At 38.9% G+C, this 15,475-nt stretch overlaps 2 protein-coding genes across 2 annotated transcripts; one reads left to right on the forward strand and one right to left on the reverse strand.

The window, feature by feature from the left end:
• Positions 1–5,021: 5,021 nt before the first annotated feature.
• On the forward strand, positions 5,022–13,050 carry LOC137189764 (uncharacterized). The gene is made up of 6 exons (XM_067599821.1): positions 5,022–5,378; positions 5,538–5,879; positions 5,997–6,338; positions 7,827–7,943; positions 12,223–12,287; positions 12,883–13,050. The coding sequence occupies exons 1-6, from the start codon at positions 5,336–5,338 to the stop codon at positions 13,030–13,032; spliced, it is 1,059 nt and encodes a 352-aa protein (XP_067455922.1). The 5' UTR covers positions 5,022–5,335; the 3' UTR covers positions 13,033–13,050.
• A 52-nt stretch (positions 13,051–13,102) lies between these two features.
• Positions 13,103–15,237, reverse strand: LOC137189765 (uncharacterized). Its single transcript, XM_067599822.1, has 5 exons — positions 15,060–15,237; positions 14,484–14,840; positions 14,177–14,308; positions 13,990–14,048; positions 13,103–13,883 (listed from the first exon to the last, which is right to left on the reverse strand). The coding sequence occupies exons 1-5, from the start codon at positions 15,094–15,096 to the stop codon at positions 13,749–13,751; spliced, it is 720 nt and encodes a 239-aa protein (XP_067455923.1). The 5' UTR covers positions 15,097–15,237; the 3' UTR covers positions 13,103–13,748.
• Positions 15,238–15,475: the final 238 nt, after the last annotated feature.

The raw sequence follows: 15,475 nt of genomic DNA on the forward strand, positions 1-15,475 counted from the left end.
GATTTGAACCCAAGACCTTGTTGTTGAGAGGCAGTATGTTAATCATTGAGAGACTTTCCCAAAAGGGTGTTTTTGTAGTAAAAGGAAGCTTTTCACATGCAGTAAAACAGTAAAAATGCCACCTTACTACCCCATGAACAGTGGTGGACACATTCACAATAACAAGACAGAACCAGTTGACATGATAATGCAGTCAAGTGCAACACCGCAGGCTCTGGTATCAAAAGAATACAACAGTGGAGGTTTCTGACACTCTACTTCCTTCACCTACTTATATGTAGGTGTAATTGTATAGAGAATGAAACTAGATAAATTGTTAATGTAAAGGGTCAAAACTGCAGCAAAACTTGTCTGAAGATGCATTTCTATTTGTGGTTGAGTCTGACAGTCTGACTACTACAAGTGTTGAACAACACATCAAAATTGTGGTGGTTCCCTGACACAGTGGTGTGTCCAGCAAGGTGGATACAGGAACAGTAGCAACTGCAGTAAATACTTTCATGTACTTTGTGCCCTGCTTTGTACTTTCTGCTTTTTCTTTTTGTGTACAGTACTGCTGGCAACCGACACACAAACAGACACAGATAAACACACATTCACAATCAACACTAGCCAACAAATGACGCATGGAAAGTTAGGTGTTATTGTGGTTGGGCTTTCAGTGTAAGGTGTTATTTTCATTGGTAGTTGCTGTGAGAGAGGGAGTGCTCATTCACTGGTCCCACCCCAGTCGATTTCAACCATGATCTGAAAGTTAAGTTTGTCCGATTATTATTTGACCTCCTTACTAAAGTTTGTTCATGTGTCTATGGATGTACCTTTAAAAACACAATTTATAGACATTATTTGTCCTTTAAATGAGCATTTCAAACAATAATTTCAATTTGTTCAATAAAAATGAGACTACCGAAACCTCTTGCAGCTTGTCTGTCCTGCTTTAACCTCACCACCTACAATATATATCCTGTTGAAGCTCACAGTCAGGTCTGTTCTGAGTAAACAGCCTCAGTTGTTGGTCAAAGGGCGGAGAAATGGCCCACCACAGCTTTTCTCTGTCAGTGTAGCTGTTGCATGTGGCTTTGCTCGCCTGTTCTCAAGGCAGACGTGCAGAATGTATTTACAAAGTGCTATGAGACAAGAAAGATGGAGGGGTTTATTCCTTTGAGTAGCTGTCTCCTTACATTTTTATGCTGCATATTTTTAGTAAACATTTTCTTCAACAAAGAAACTTCAACTTACCTGTGAGTTCTCCACATCTCTTGACTGTCTGTGTAGGTTTGGCCACGTTTCCTCAGGCTTTCCCCTGCAACTGCCCCTCAGACCAGCAGACTACCACTTATGCTATAGTTAATATTATTTCAAATGTCCCATTTCCTCCTCTTATCCTGATTTGAACATCCAAATTCTATGAAATATAGGTTTGGAATTAAATTAGTAATGTTCTCGTTAGGCTATTCATCTACTTTAGTGTAGATTACACAAACAAATCAACACAAACTGCAGGTTCAGGATGAGCGCTCTGTGTGATGCACCAAAAACACTCAGCAGTGTAGTAAACATCATGGGACAACGTAGGTCCTGGATGTGCTTATAACTATAAATTTATAATATCAGTCATATCAATATCACTTATAAATATCAGACAGTTGCTCACTAATGTTTTTCACCTTTCTGGTTTATTTCACTGCCTGTGGAGATCTTGTGATTCCCGTTCCCACTGGAGCAGAGGCAAACCCTGAAAACCCTCTGCATGTAAATGGAAATATTAGTGTAATATTCATTTTCATTAGCCATGTAAACAGCTTATTGGGAAAATTGCCTTTTTTCTGAATAAGGGCAAAAACTTTGTACTGAAAATCATTTGGGTTTTGTCTTTACTCTGGGGACAGGATTATGGGTGCCTGGTTATGTTTTAAAATAGGGAAGCAAACTTATTGTTGGGGGGCGGGTCTGGTGGAGCTATTCTCAGTAGCACTACTAGCTGATGTAGTTGTAACATTATACAGGAATGAATAATCATAACTTCAAAAGCATTTTAACTTACATTATCTCAAATCAAGGACTATTTTAATGCACAACTCAGAAGGTGATTTTTGCTCCTCAAGACTTAAAAGGGCCATTTTAGTTGAGGACTAGACCTTACTGCCAAACCACCCCTGAGAGTAAACTTGCACCTCTCATTTACCCTGTATGAGAAAATGAGAGAATAATTGTAATAATGACAGCACATCACAGAGCGGCCAGATAAAAGCAGAGATCATTACATGGAGCAATAATTCCATCCAAAGTCTGACTAAAACTGAAACATAAAGATATAGTCAGCGATTCTAATCCAATACACTTTTTGTCAAATTCAGTGAATATCTTCTCACGGTCCGCTAGCTGTCTGTTCTGTGTGAGCATCGAGAAAAAAATCCAGTGTCCATTCACAACACTGGCTCTGTAAATGGGCACAACATTACTCTGGCCAATCAGCAGGGGGCGTTCATGCTCGTGCACAGGACAGGGGGAAGTCATCAGAGCAGCTGTCTGTGTGAGGACATGATAGTCTCCCGTCTCCAGCACCCGACTGGTGAGGGAGGGCTGACGAACTGGAGAGAGAGAGGCCGTGGCCAATTCATATGGAAAGCATTTTCTCACAACAGATACGCTCCATTTTATTAAATGTATCAATCCACACTGAATCCGAGACATTCTCATGGAGACCCCCTGCGTTTTTTTATGCTCCAAGTCTGTTTCTGTTATGTTTAGTGAAGCATAATCTGAGCAGACAGCAGTTTAAATCACACAAATATTGTGCTATATATGTGTTTTGAACTCATTAACTGATCAATGAATCAATAAATACAAACTGTCGATTTCTTCCTGTGGAGCGGATATGCAAACTTTTTTGGTTCAGTAAATTTCTGTAATTCAGTTGGCCGCTTCTGTGGACAGAGACACCGAACCCAGGTCGAGTGAGAAGCAAGGAGGCGGAGAGTGTGGATGGACTGTTGTGCTCACATGAGATGATTTTTTTCCCCGCTCGTGATAAAGTGTGAGAGGAATAGAAGTGACTCTACAGCTGACGCATCGCTTTGTACTTGCCATATTTCTCTTTTGGTTGTTGCCATGGTAATGCGTGTCCATGAATTTGGAGGGCAGAGCTTCTGAGGGAGCACGAAAGGAGTGGTGTTTTTGTTTGGGTGTTTAGTTCAAATATCAACAGTCTTTCTCCAGAATGACTGACTTTACCTTTAAACAAAGCAGTATGTAGAAGTCAAAATAAGTCACTTTCCATCGAACATTTGACTGTTTGTTAATTCAGACACTTTCGCGCTGTAGGGAAAAGCTCCGCTCTCTCTCTAGCCCCATTTACTCATCCCATTCAAGGTGGGAATACTGCCTGTAATCCGCCTCACTGTTCTGGTACAGATACGGAGTGGAGGGGGAAGAGTTGCTCCGCCAATAAGCTGGCTATAGAGGTAGTCACAGAACCGGATTGACTGTGTGTGTAAAACAGACAGCTGGCACAGCGGGACAGGAGACTGACGCTTGTGTTAGCCCATATTCAGACCAAATCAGGCGGTGTGGTGTGCAGCTGCAGGGTTGAACAGAGGTGTTGAGGTGTTTGTGCTTTAGAACGTAACCGCTGTGAAACAATCAGAAAATAACGTTTTATTGTTCTGATTCACTGGCTTTCTCACTACCAGTGCTCCTTCTCTTCTTTCACTCTCTAGGTCACTCGACCACAGCTGTCATCCCTCTCTCACTAGTGCTCTCAGCTCTCTCTCTCTCTTTTTCTCACGTCTTTTTAAAAATGAGTTGAGAAGCCGACAGAAAAGTCTAACTTAACTTTTAATGTTATATAATTTATGTAACGTCTGGAACGCTGGCATGCTATGTAAAAGCACACACAGAGATGGCTTTAGGCTGGCTTTGTGTGGATCAATGTAAAGAAATCAAATGCAGCTCAAATGCGGATCATCTTTACGGCTATAATGCGGGTTCTCTGTATAAAAGAGGCTTTTCTCTTCGGGGACTGAACCAACTCAAAGGGTGGTCCAAAATTGTGTGTTTTTTATTACTTGTTTTTGTCAATTGCTGAAAATAGTAAAATGATCATTGATATAGGCTGCTTAAATATAATCACCTGATTGCGGGGACTGTGTGATGATACGTTTATTTTTAAAAAGACAAAAAGTGGGGTAGCAAAACCATAACTTTGCTCCCCCTAATTGAATAATGGGGATGCCTTTGCTGCACTTGCTCCATTGCTCAGGCACCTATGGACATGCTGATATTGTTGCATCAGGCCCAGTTGTTGTGGGTTAGTAAATAGCTCCAATGTGTAAACTAATTTCCCATTAAAAGCCCTGCACACCAACGGCACACCCACACAGGTGATTTCACTTATTCTGGCTGATTCTCAGATCTGTGTGGGTGTCTACAGGGTGTTTGATTGACATCTACATGACTCTATTGTTGGTGTTGTTGCATCTGTTACACCTTTATCATTGTTATTATTTCGAGTAATCCAGTGACCTCATCTAGACCCCAGTATAGTTTTAACCTTGCCCGGGTGAACCTGACAGAAGCCTAATCAGCCAAAATAACTGAAAGCACCTGTGTGCGTGTGAATAATTTCAAGCTAAGATATTGCGTTTGCTATTTCTAGCTCCATTACAGGCACCCCTACACATTTGTGCCGACAGTTTCACGCTATTTTACACTCTGTGGTGGTAATGTGGCTAGAAACATAGCATTGCTACAGGAAGAGGAAAAGACTGCTAGCTAACAAACATGGCTGTAAATAATGCAGGTTTGAAAGTATAAAGTAAATGTTTTTTCAAATGTTTTATGAGGAAAGAGTTACAGTATGTCTCAAGGAAGCACACAATGTGTTCTGGTAAGAAACAATGAAAATATAACTCTTTGTTCAAAAGAAAATTACAGTCATCTTTGTGCCTGTGCCGTGTGTATGTGTTGGTAGGTGGCACTATACAAACATAAAGGTAAAAACATCCATCTTTAAACACATGGACATAGTTGTTAGACAAAGGCATCTGTGATTGTGCTAATCTAAGCTAAACACAAGAACAGGAAATTGAATTTGATGATACTTCAAGCGGTCAGAATAAAGAAAATGCTTTGGAAACAATACAAACACAACAATTATGTGCATGTACATCTCTTATCAATGGAAAATAGATCACTGGTTTGTCTAAGAGGAAGTTCATGCTCTGCGTTTCAGCCAATCACCATGATTTCCATTTTGTAAACCTTGATCACCTTGTAACCAAACCTTCCATCTGGGTGAGAAGACATCAGTTGTGAAGACGAGAGCTGTACCACAATGATCCGACGACTGGCTGCTTTGATTCTTCTTTCTGCAGTGTGTAAGTACAATTCTCATCAGATGTGAAAAACCATTTAGTCTGAGTAGTCTATGATATGATTCATAAGATAAGATGCATATGAGACAAGGCCTTGTAAAAACTTACATTTTTCATTGTTTTAGTGCTGTTGTCTAGTAAGTCTCTTCTGTTTTTCTTCAGCTCTGATTCAAACTGCAGAGGTTCCTCAGCTGATCTCTTTGACTTTGGTTGAACCTGGTGATAATGTTACTTTTCATTGTACAGTCTCTGAGAACGACAAACTCTTTCTCTGGTATAAGCAGACTCTTGGACATATGGGCCAAAGAGTCGCTTCTGGACTCGTTGGCAAAGTAATAGTCAGTGACCAATTCAAAGAGTCTCGTTTCACTGTCGCAAAAGATGGTGCTCAGTATTCTCTCATCATCAGAAATGTAAGCAAAGAAGATGAAGCAACATATTTTTGTCAAAGTGGACCAGCATATTCACAGACGTTCATCAATGGCACATTCTTGGCTGTGAATGGTAAAAATAATGTGTGCCTTATTTCAATGATCATTTACATTTTTAAGTCATTCAAATAATTTAGATTGTGAATTCCTTTTATTGTGTTTTTTAATGTTGTTTTACTGAATCACACAGACAACAATCAGCAGAAATCAGTCCATGTGAAACAAAGTCCGGAGACAGCATCAGTCCAGCTGGGAGACGCACTGACTCTCCAATGTTCACTGCTCTCCAAGAACACAACAGAAAACACAGATCAGTGTCCAGGTGTACACAGTGTGTACTGGTTCAGAGCTGGATCAGGAGGATTTCATCCAGGCATCATTTACACTCACAGGAGTGATGAACGTGTGGAAAGGAGCTGTGTCTACAGTCTGTCCAAAACTATACGGGACTCCTCTGATACTGGAACTTACTACTGTGCTGTGGTCACATGTGGAGAGATCCTGCTTGGTGAAGGAACTAAAGTGGACACAAGTATGTATTTCCAGTTGTATTTAAATCATTAATAGATTTTGCATAAATGCATCTAGCCTGGTTAAAATATATTAGATTTTGGCTTTTTAAAAATGTATCATTAATTTGTTGCTTTCTCCAAAGTTTAAATTCCCCCTCCGCTCAAAAATATGTTCTTCTTCCTGCTACTTCAGTTGGATGTTTGAACATTAGCAGAAATTTGCAGAATGATGTATGTGCATACTTCTTGTAACATTACAACTAGTTTGGAAGCCAATTCTGGTCTAGTTTGTACTAGTTCTTACTCAAGTGTGATGTGGGAACTTGAAGCCTTGAGTGCACATACACTGAGAATTGACTCTTTGGTGAAGTTGGAAACATCTTGTGTCCAGCAGTTGAACTTTTGAAATGAACAATATTTACATATTCATAGATTATGGATTTTTAATAAGGGAGAAGGTGTAGATACATTTTCAAGAATTTTAATGAGGTATTTTTTATATTTCTTAAAATATGTCTTGAGGGGATTTTTAAGAAGGTTTCATAGAGCCCTATTTTAACCACACAAGTGCAACAACAAGTGCAGTGTGGTAGGTCTTTGGGTGCACTGACTGTGTGGGTGTCTTCATGCACACGTGCTATTTTGGTTTATGTATGTGCAGCAGCACCAAGTGCAAAAAGGCTGGGTGAAGGTGAATGAAGATCAGTTGGTGTGATGATTATTAAATACTCTTTTAGTCAGTCACATTCCTGATCTCAGCTCAGAAACAGCTGTGCCAATCAAAGTTAAGCATGATAATGAGAGATGAACAAAGGGAAAGCTTTTCTTCAGGAAATGTCTGTGCCACACCATGAACACTCATCACCACGAATCCAAAGACAGATGGTGTAGGGTTTTTCATCAGTTTTATTTTTATTCATTTATTAGTTTATTTGTCAGGGACGATGCAAAAAATATTGTAACAGGTTAAAATAACATGAAACAGATGTATTGCATATAAGATTTATAGCCAAGGCTAATTTGCAACCCATGTCCCTGGTTAGGCTTTTCTACTTAAAATAGTCATAACGTATCCCTACCAGAAATACATTAATTAAATAAAGTTCATAATAAATAGTGAGTAATAGTTGGTTAGGCTACTATAATAACATTAAAATAAAAAAATAAAAAAATTTAATTTGATGATGTTTATATGATTGCATTGGACTCACACTATTTCATCCATAATTATTATTTATAAATCAAATTGTGTTTATCAGCATTTGTGAAGTCCAAAAATCAAATGAAAGAAGAGGATACTTTTGACTAAACTATACACATACTCTACGTATAGAAAGTAAAAGTAAAAAGTAAAATACTTAACACTTATTCCAACACCAACTCAACAGTTATTTAGATTGTTGACAAAATGTAATTAATGCCACTCAATTTCTATTAGCAAATGATTACTCCTGACAGTCCATTAATAAATAATGTTTAATGTCTCTTTGGAAATTTTTTGGTTCCAGGATCAGGGTTGGATCCAGTTGTCGTTCTACTTGGAGCGCTGTTGGCCTGCTGTGTGACTGTGATTGCTGTCCTTATTTTCTACATTAATGGGAGGAGAGGTTTTGAACATTGCAATGGTAGGTTCACCATATCTTACTTTTTGTTTCAATTAAATCAAGTCAAATCAACTTTATTTATATAGCACTTTACACACAACACAGTTGATCCTAAGTGCTTCCCAGCACACAGAGAGGAAGACAAAACAAAACAGAAAAGAGAGAAAGAAGACTCAGACTTACAGAGACTTTAGGAAAAACATCTGGGCTGGATTAAGTTAGTCACAGTTAAAGGCTTATGAATAGAAGTATGTCTTAAGATGACACTTGAAAATCTCAATAGTGGGGGAGAATTGGATGGTGGGAGGAAGAGAATTCCATAATTGTGGGGCAGTAATAGACTAAGCCCTGTCCCCATAGCACTTTGTCCTGGACCTCAGGATAGACAGTAGTCTTTGGTCAGATGATCTCAGTTCTCTGACAGTGTGATAAGGGTATAGGAGTTCTGTAATGTAAGAGGGGGCAAATCCATTAAACACTTTGTAAACAAACAGCATTTTAAAATCAGTTCTTTAGCTAACAGGCAGCCAGTGTAAAGAGGCAAGAATGGGTGTGATATGTTCCCTCTTTTTTGACCTTGTCAAATCTCGTGCTGCTACATTTTGAACTAGTTGGAATCGTGATAAACAAGATTGTGTGATACCAAAATATAACAAGTTGCAGTAATAAAGGTGTGAAGATATGAAGGCATGGATGACTTTCTCCAGGTCAGTGGTACAGAGAACTGATCTGAGTTTGGAGATGACACGGAGCTGCATGAAACTTAACTTTACAACCTGATTTATTTGTTTGTCAAACTTCAATCTTGAATCAAAAATGCATGTGATTTAACAGAAGGCACCAAGATGAGGAGAAATAATTTTGGTTGAATTCTGTGGTCCAAATAAAATAACTTTTTATTCTCATTGAGGTGGAGAAAATTTGCAGCCATCCAGGATTTGATGTCTTGAAGACAGTTATTGAGGTTGTTTAGTTTGTTGTAGTTATTGGGCTTTAGGTGGAGGTAGATCTGTGTGTCATCCGCATAATCTGCAGTGAAAGAAATGTACATTTGATTAATGTGACCTAGTGGAAGCAAATAGAAGGAGAACAGGATTGGACCAAGAATAGAGCCTTGGGGGACACCACAGGACAAGAGGGCAGAAGAAGAAGATAAGTTGCTAATAGAGACACTGAAGGATCTGTTGGACAAATATGAAGAGAACCAGTTTAATGCAGGGCCAGAAACCCCTGCCCACTGATTTAACCTGTGAATTAGAATGGAATGATCTACAGTGTCAAAGGCTGCAGTTAGGTCTAAGAGCAAAAGGACAGAGCAGTTACTTGAGTCAGCAGATAAAAGGAGGTCATTTATTATTCTCAGTAATGTAGATTCTCTATCATGAAAAGGTCTGAAGCCGGATTGGAATTTTTCAAAGATGCCCTTTCGAGCCAGGTGGGACAACAGTTGATTAAAATCTACAGTGTGGATTTTAGAAAGATAGAGTTTGGAGATTGGCCTGTAATTACTGAGGACTGTAGGGTCTAGATTCTGTTTTGTTAAAAGTGGCTTGACACTGACTGGTTTCCAGGAAGCTACTGATAATTGAAAGAATGCTGGGGCCAATGGTGCCAATAATGTCTTTGAGGAGTTTAGTTGGAATAATGTCAAGAGAGCAGGTGGAGGTTTTCACAGAAGAGATGATATGATGAAGTTCTGGTAGAGTGATGGAGTTAAGGGAATTTAGAACTGCGGTGTTCTCAGAGGAGATGGACAGGTCATTTACAAATGGAATGATACTAGCTCTGATGCTAAGTACTTTGTCTTTAAAGAACTGTAGGAATCATCAAATTTAGAGACAGATGCTTCATAATATGAGGTGGGATTGGAGGAGGTGACAGACTTTAATACGCTAAAAAGTACCCTGGGATTATGACAGTTTTTGTCAATGAGATTAGAAAAATGTTGAGCCCTAGCATTTTTGACAGCCAGCTGGTATTTCTCCAACAGATCCTTCAGAGTTTGAAATGAGATCTGCATTTTATCCCGCTTCCACCTCCGCTCTTCCTTTCTGCATGCTCTCCTTATTTCTCTAATATTACTGTTATTAAGCCACGGTAAGGCCAGAGGCTTTCGTATTTTAGTTCTGACTGGTGCAACAGAGTCAGTGGTGGCCGAAACATTACTGTTAAAAAGTGAGACAAATTGTCCTGTGCTCACATGAGATGGTGCAGTCTCAATACTGGTGGTGACGGGAACCCCTCTATAGGATTCAAATAAATTGATAAGATCATGGGTCATGGCTTCAGAGGGACAGCAAATGTGAATGTTGAAATATCCGAGAATGAGAATATTTCGTAGCAATGTGGGAGAGGAGATCAGAGAATTCATTGATAAAGTCCATATTGGGCTTAGGAGGTCTGTACAGTGGTAGGCAGAAGACTGGTGAGACGCCATCTATCACAAAAGCCAAAGGTTCAAAAGGTGAAATGGGCCCTATGGAGATAATGGAGCACTTGAGGGCATTTTCGTGAATTACGGCAACCCCACCACCTTGTGTGACCTGGATTGATGAAAATGAGAGTAGCCTGGAGGAGTGGCTTCAATGAGAGGGGAGGGTTCATCAGGGGTAAGCCATGTCTCAGTGATGAAAAAGAGTTTTGGGACATAATGACATCTTGACAGATAAATGATTTGTTAGACAGCGATCTCACATTCAACAGACCAAATTTGGAGGGAGGGAGGGAGTGTGTGTAATTTACTAAACAGGATACTGTGGGAACAGAATTATGGTGTCTGAGTGTTAGGCAGATTGGGATGTGATTAACAGGTAGTTCAGCTGAATGTGAGTTTGACAGTCCATGCCCCATAAGTGGTAGGGGTAGATTTGGCCAGTTGAAATTTCACTCATAACAGGGACCCTGCCAGTAGATTTATGGTGGCAGTGAACATTATTTTGATTATTTTGGCAGTGAACATTATTTTGATCATGTGTGTGGATTACCTCATGGCGGCATGGACTGTCTCAGACCGTCTGACAGGCATTCTGAAGGTTAATCAATGCATAGTCAATTTTTCCAGAGAGCAATCTTGCCCCGTGTAGGTTGGATGGAGTCCGTTTGGTCTGTACAGTTGGCTGTGGTTCTAGAACAGCTCAAAATTATCAATCATGTCCACGTTCATTTGTGCTGCACTGGATTCTCATTTCAGCTAGGTGTGCAGTGACAGCAAACGGGAAAACCAGCCATAGCCCTGCCCAAGGGACGGGCTCAGACCAGATATGAGGATGCGTTTCCCAGTGTCTTGAAGGGCAGAGATGAGTAGTTGGAAGTCAGCACGGAGGAATTCTTACTGTTGTTGGCTGACGTCATTTGATCCTACATGAATAACCAGGTTGGAGCAGTCTGGATGACATTCAAGGACAGAAGGCAGTTTATCACAAATGTCTCAAACGCAGGCTCCAGGAAAGCAGAACATGTGGGCACCTTTGGCTCTGATGTTCCTTACCATGGAGCTTCCGATAATCAGTGTTGAGGGGCGAGGCAGAGAAGGATATTGTGGCTGTAGTGGTGGCAGATCAGACTGGGGATGTACCTTGGTGCTCCAATTATTTTGCCTAGGGAATTCCCAGGCCTAGGCTATCTTTCTCTTACACCTAATCCGAGAGTCTATGGATGTCCTACTTGAGGTTAGTTATGTTTCTGTTCGCCTTCTGGAGCAGCTGGCAGTCTTCACAGGGCATTGTAGCTCCAGATACAATCAGACTGTTGTGAGGGAGAAGGATGTTAGCCTCACAAGTGGTAGACCACGACCGAGTTAAAATCCCCCTCACTTCAAAAATGTGTGTTTCTTTTTCTTATTTCACTTGGACGTTGGACCTTCACTGTGCAGAATGATGTGTGTTTAGAGTTTGACATTCAAATTCATTCACATTAATCTGCTGAAATTGGAGAGTTTCTCCGTGCTCACTTTAAATCTGAGTTTAAAGGACATGGCTGGCCATTTTCTATATTTGTCTCATTGTCAACAAATCCCATGTGCAGAGACCAAACCAACAGTGAATTAATCCCACTTACAAGTATTGTCTGTAGTTTCCAATGAGCAAAGCACTTCACCAGTGACTGTTCAGTGCTCAGGGGCCACAAAGGAATGAAGCTGGGCACATCACAAGTGTGTAACTTTAAAACCAAGACCTTATCAATGTGATCATAGTCTTGTTTAGTTCATTTCTGTCTTTTAATGAGACACAAACACACTGATATGACATCAGGAAACATATTCCCACTGTGAACACACTCAAGGTTTTGCTTTTATTAACAGGAGCAGCAAGAGCTTCTCATGATCTTGGACATGAAAAAACAACTGTGGAACAATCAAACAACCTGGTAATTATGCTTCTGGTAAATATGTGGTGGTGTATTTCCCTGCTTTCACTGACTAGGTGTAGTGATCTTGAAGTGGGAGCGTGATGAATATTTTGCCCACTTTTTCCCTTTTCCTTAAGTAAAGTAAAGTGAGTTTACTGTTAAGTAACGTAACGTATGTTCCTATATGATAAACATGGATAAAGTCAAGAGTTATAAATACAAAATAGGTCACTGAGAAATGTCATAGAAATATTTTAAAATAAGTGTGTTAAACTCTCTAAGACGATGTAAAATAATCAGATATGTCACTATAGAAATATTATAGGAACATTATAAAGTGCATGAAATAAAGTAAATGAACAAGTGCACCAAATGATTTTAAGTCAGTACTTGTTGATATTGCTCACATTTTTAATACAGTCCTGTTCAATAATATAAGACATCTGCTGCTTTCATGACAGAGGAATGAATAATCAATAACACATTTCACATTTAGGCTAATGACACTTATCAAATAAGTCACATAAGAAAGTAACTTTATTGTTTAGTTAATTATGTTACAGTCCTGATCTCTAAATTATTTATTAAAACACAAATATCATATTTTTTGCAGGATGGTGAAGCAAAGGCAGTGAATTATGCAGCGCTGGATTTCTCCAACATGAAAGTGAAAAGAGGGAATAAAATGAGGAGAGAGAACACAAAGTGTGTTTACTCTGATGTTAGATTAGATTACCACACCCAGCAACACCCCTCTCTATAGGCAGAGCAGGACCTTTACACTGCTCCCCAACTTTCTGCAGAGGTCTATAGCTTAGCTTGTTTTAGAGTTACAGTATATTATGTGCACAGACAGCGATAGGAGGAAGTGTTGCACCCAGCAGATTTCCAGGCAGAGTGATCTCAAAAGTTGAGAAAGATTTAGTTCTTGAGAAAAACAAACAATCTCAACTGCTTTTCTTTTCAAAATTCAAATTTCATGATGCATATTTGTTTATTTAAAACTAAAGTAAAACATGTACACAAACATCAGTTTCATGGCATTGATACTAGATGAGCACCATATGAGATGTTCAAGCCTTAAAAATGCAGATCAGATAAAAGAGGCAAATAGGAAACTCTCCTCATAGCTCATTAATTTCAAACCAACTCTTTCAAGATGAATCTTTTAAAAAGCCAGTTTGGGTGTCATCACAAGCCTGGGACAGTAAACAAGATATAGAAGATATGGTATGCTAAAGACTATTCTAAATGTTTAACTATTAAATGTTGTTATTTTTGCAGCATGATGATTCATTTTCTTTTCTGAAGTAATGATAAAAACAGAATGATACACAAAACATCTTTTATCCAAAATTGAAAAATCATCATGTTACAGAGTTCAGAGGTGAAAGGCATGTGCTGGAGCAGCTTAAACACTATTTTCACAGATAATGTGACAGAGAAAAACTTAATATTAGAAACAATCTGGTGTGTGAATTAATCTGAACCCTGAACCCTGACAGTCGTGTAGACACAATTTTCTTCTGCTGCTTTTGCATTCCTTCTCCCTGCTTTGCCAGCTTTCTTCTTGGTGAAGGTTGGTGCAGAATAAACCAATGAGTCTTGATATCTCTGAGAAAATAAATCCCAAAATATTGTGAGATGGGAAGTCAATGTAAGGATGTGCAAACAGATAAAACATGCTTTTCAAATTACATATTATCTTAAAATTCCTTACCTGCTGACTTTGTTGACCACCACTGGCTGTTTCAGCATTTGTTTGCAGAGCAACAGCAGCTGTATTATAAAATAATAATAATAATAACATGACTTATTCACAGCACTGATGTGAATCTAAAGATGTTATAGCTGTTATTAAATACTGTTTGATAGATTAATGTTGAGTAATGAGTAATATTTCTTACTGTTACAACAATCACAAGATTTTCTCTTGATGCGATATATGAGGAAGGCTGTTACAATCAGACTTATAGCCAAAGCAGCACACAGCAGGTAGATAACTGTGTTGGCCTTCTGTAAATTCCACCTGCTGACAACTAAAGCATCATGAAAAAAAAATGAATAAAAGAAAAATTTATGGTTAAGAGAAAGGAATAAATAATTTATGGTATTTGATAAGATGATATGAAGAACAACAAATGTTTTTTGATAGTTGATCTAAATGTATTGTAATTTACTCCCAAGAAAACACATACAAAGATGATCATTTACCTTCGATGTTGAGTTTTGTCGCATTTCCAAATAATATCTGTCCACATGTGGCCACAGCACAGTAGTAAGTCCCAGCATCAGACGAGCTGACCTCCTTAGAGAAGCTGTAGAAACATTTCTGTGGAGAGCGAGTCTCAGGACTCTTTTCACATTCATCACCACTGTTTCCATGAGCGTAAATAAAACTGGGATGAGATTCATCTGATCCAGCTCTGAACCAGTACACTCTGTGTTCTTCTGGACACCTTTTATTCTCAGAGTCAGGGAGCATTGAACACTGGAGAGTCACAGAGTCTCCTGGATGGACTGGATCAGATGGAAAGTTTTGAGTTATGACAGTGATATCAGGTTCTGGTCCTGGGGAAGTGAAAATACAAATTATGAACATGTTTTACTCACTTTAATGAAAAAAGTTACACACATTCATTCATATATGAAGAACACTTTCTTATAAACTACGGAAACATTAAAATGTAAATATGTAAACTGCTGTTATAAATGGTGTTGAATGTAAGCAGACAAGCTGATGATTACATTTAAGGAACGTGAAATCTTTGCTTGCTAACTTTTATTTACCTTTAATCCTCAGAAATGCTCCTTTTAATAATGTCATGTTAAGTCGGTCTACTTTTATACAGTAATAAAGTCCAGCATCGCTTAGCTTAGCTTTATTAATATGCAGGACAAATGTTCCAGGTTCTTGTTTTGTTGCAATGCGAGTAGTCTTATTAACATCAACGTAATCAAAATCATATGTTCCTCCCAAGAATTCAGGTATATTTCCTGCAACAAGCCTGATCCAGAACAAGGTTGTTGCTTTTAACTCAGATGTCTGGCGGATACATGTCAGGGTCACATTATCTCCAACATCAACATCTGCGCATCCTGAAAAAAAGATAAAAATAAACACAGAACAATAATGAACAACAGACAGATAAAATCATATATGCTTTCTGCTAAATTGCTCCAAGAAGATGACAATATAATTGAAA

The sequence above is a fragment of the Thunnus thynnus genome, chromosome 9 (assembly GCF_963924715.1).
Source record: "Thunnus thynnus chromosome 9, fThuThy2.1, whole genome shotgun sequence".
In the NCBI taxonomy this organism is placed as follows: domain Eukaryota; kingdom Metazoa; phylum Chordata; class Actinopteri; order Scombriformes; family Scombridae; genus Thunnus; species Thunnus thynnus.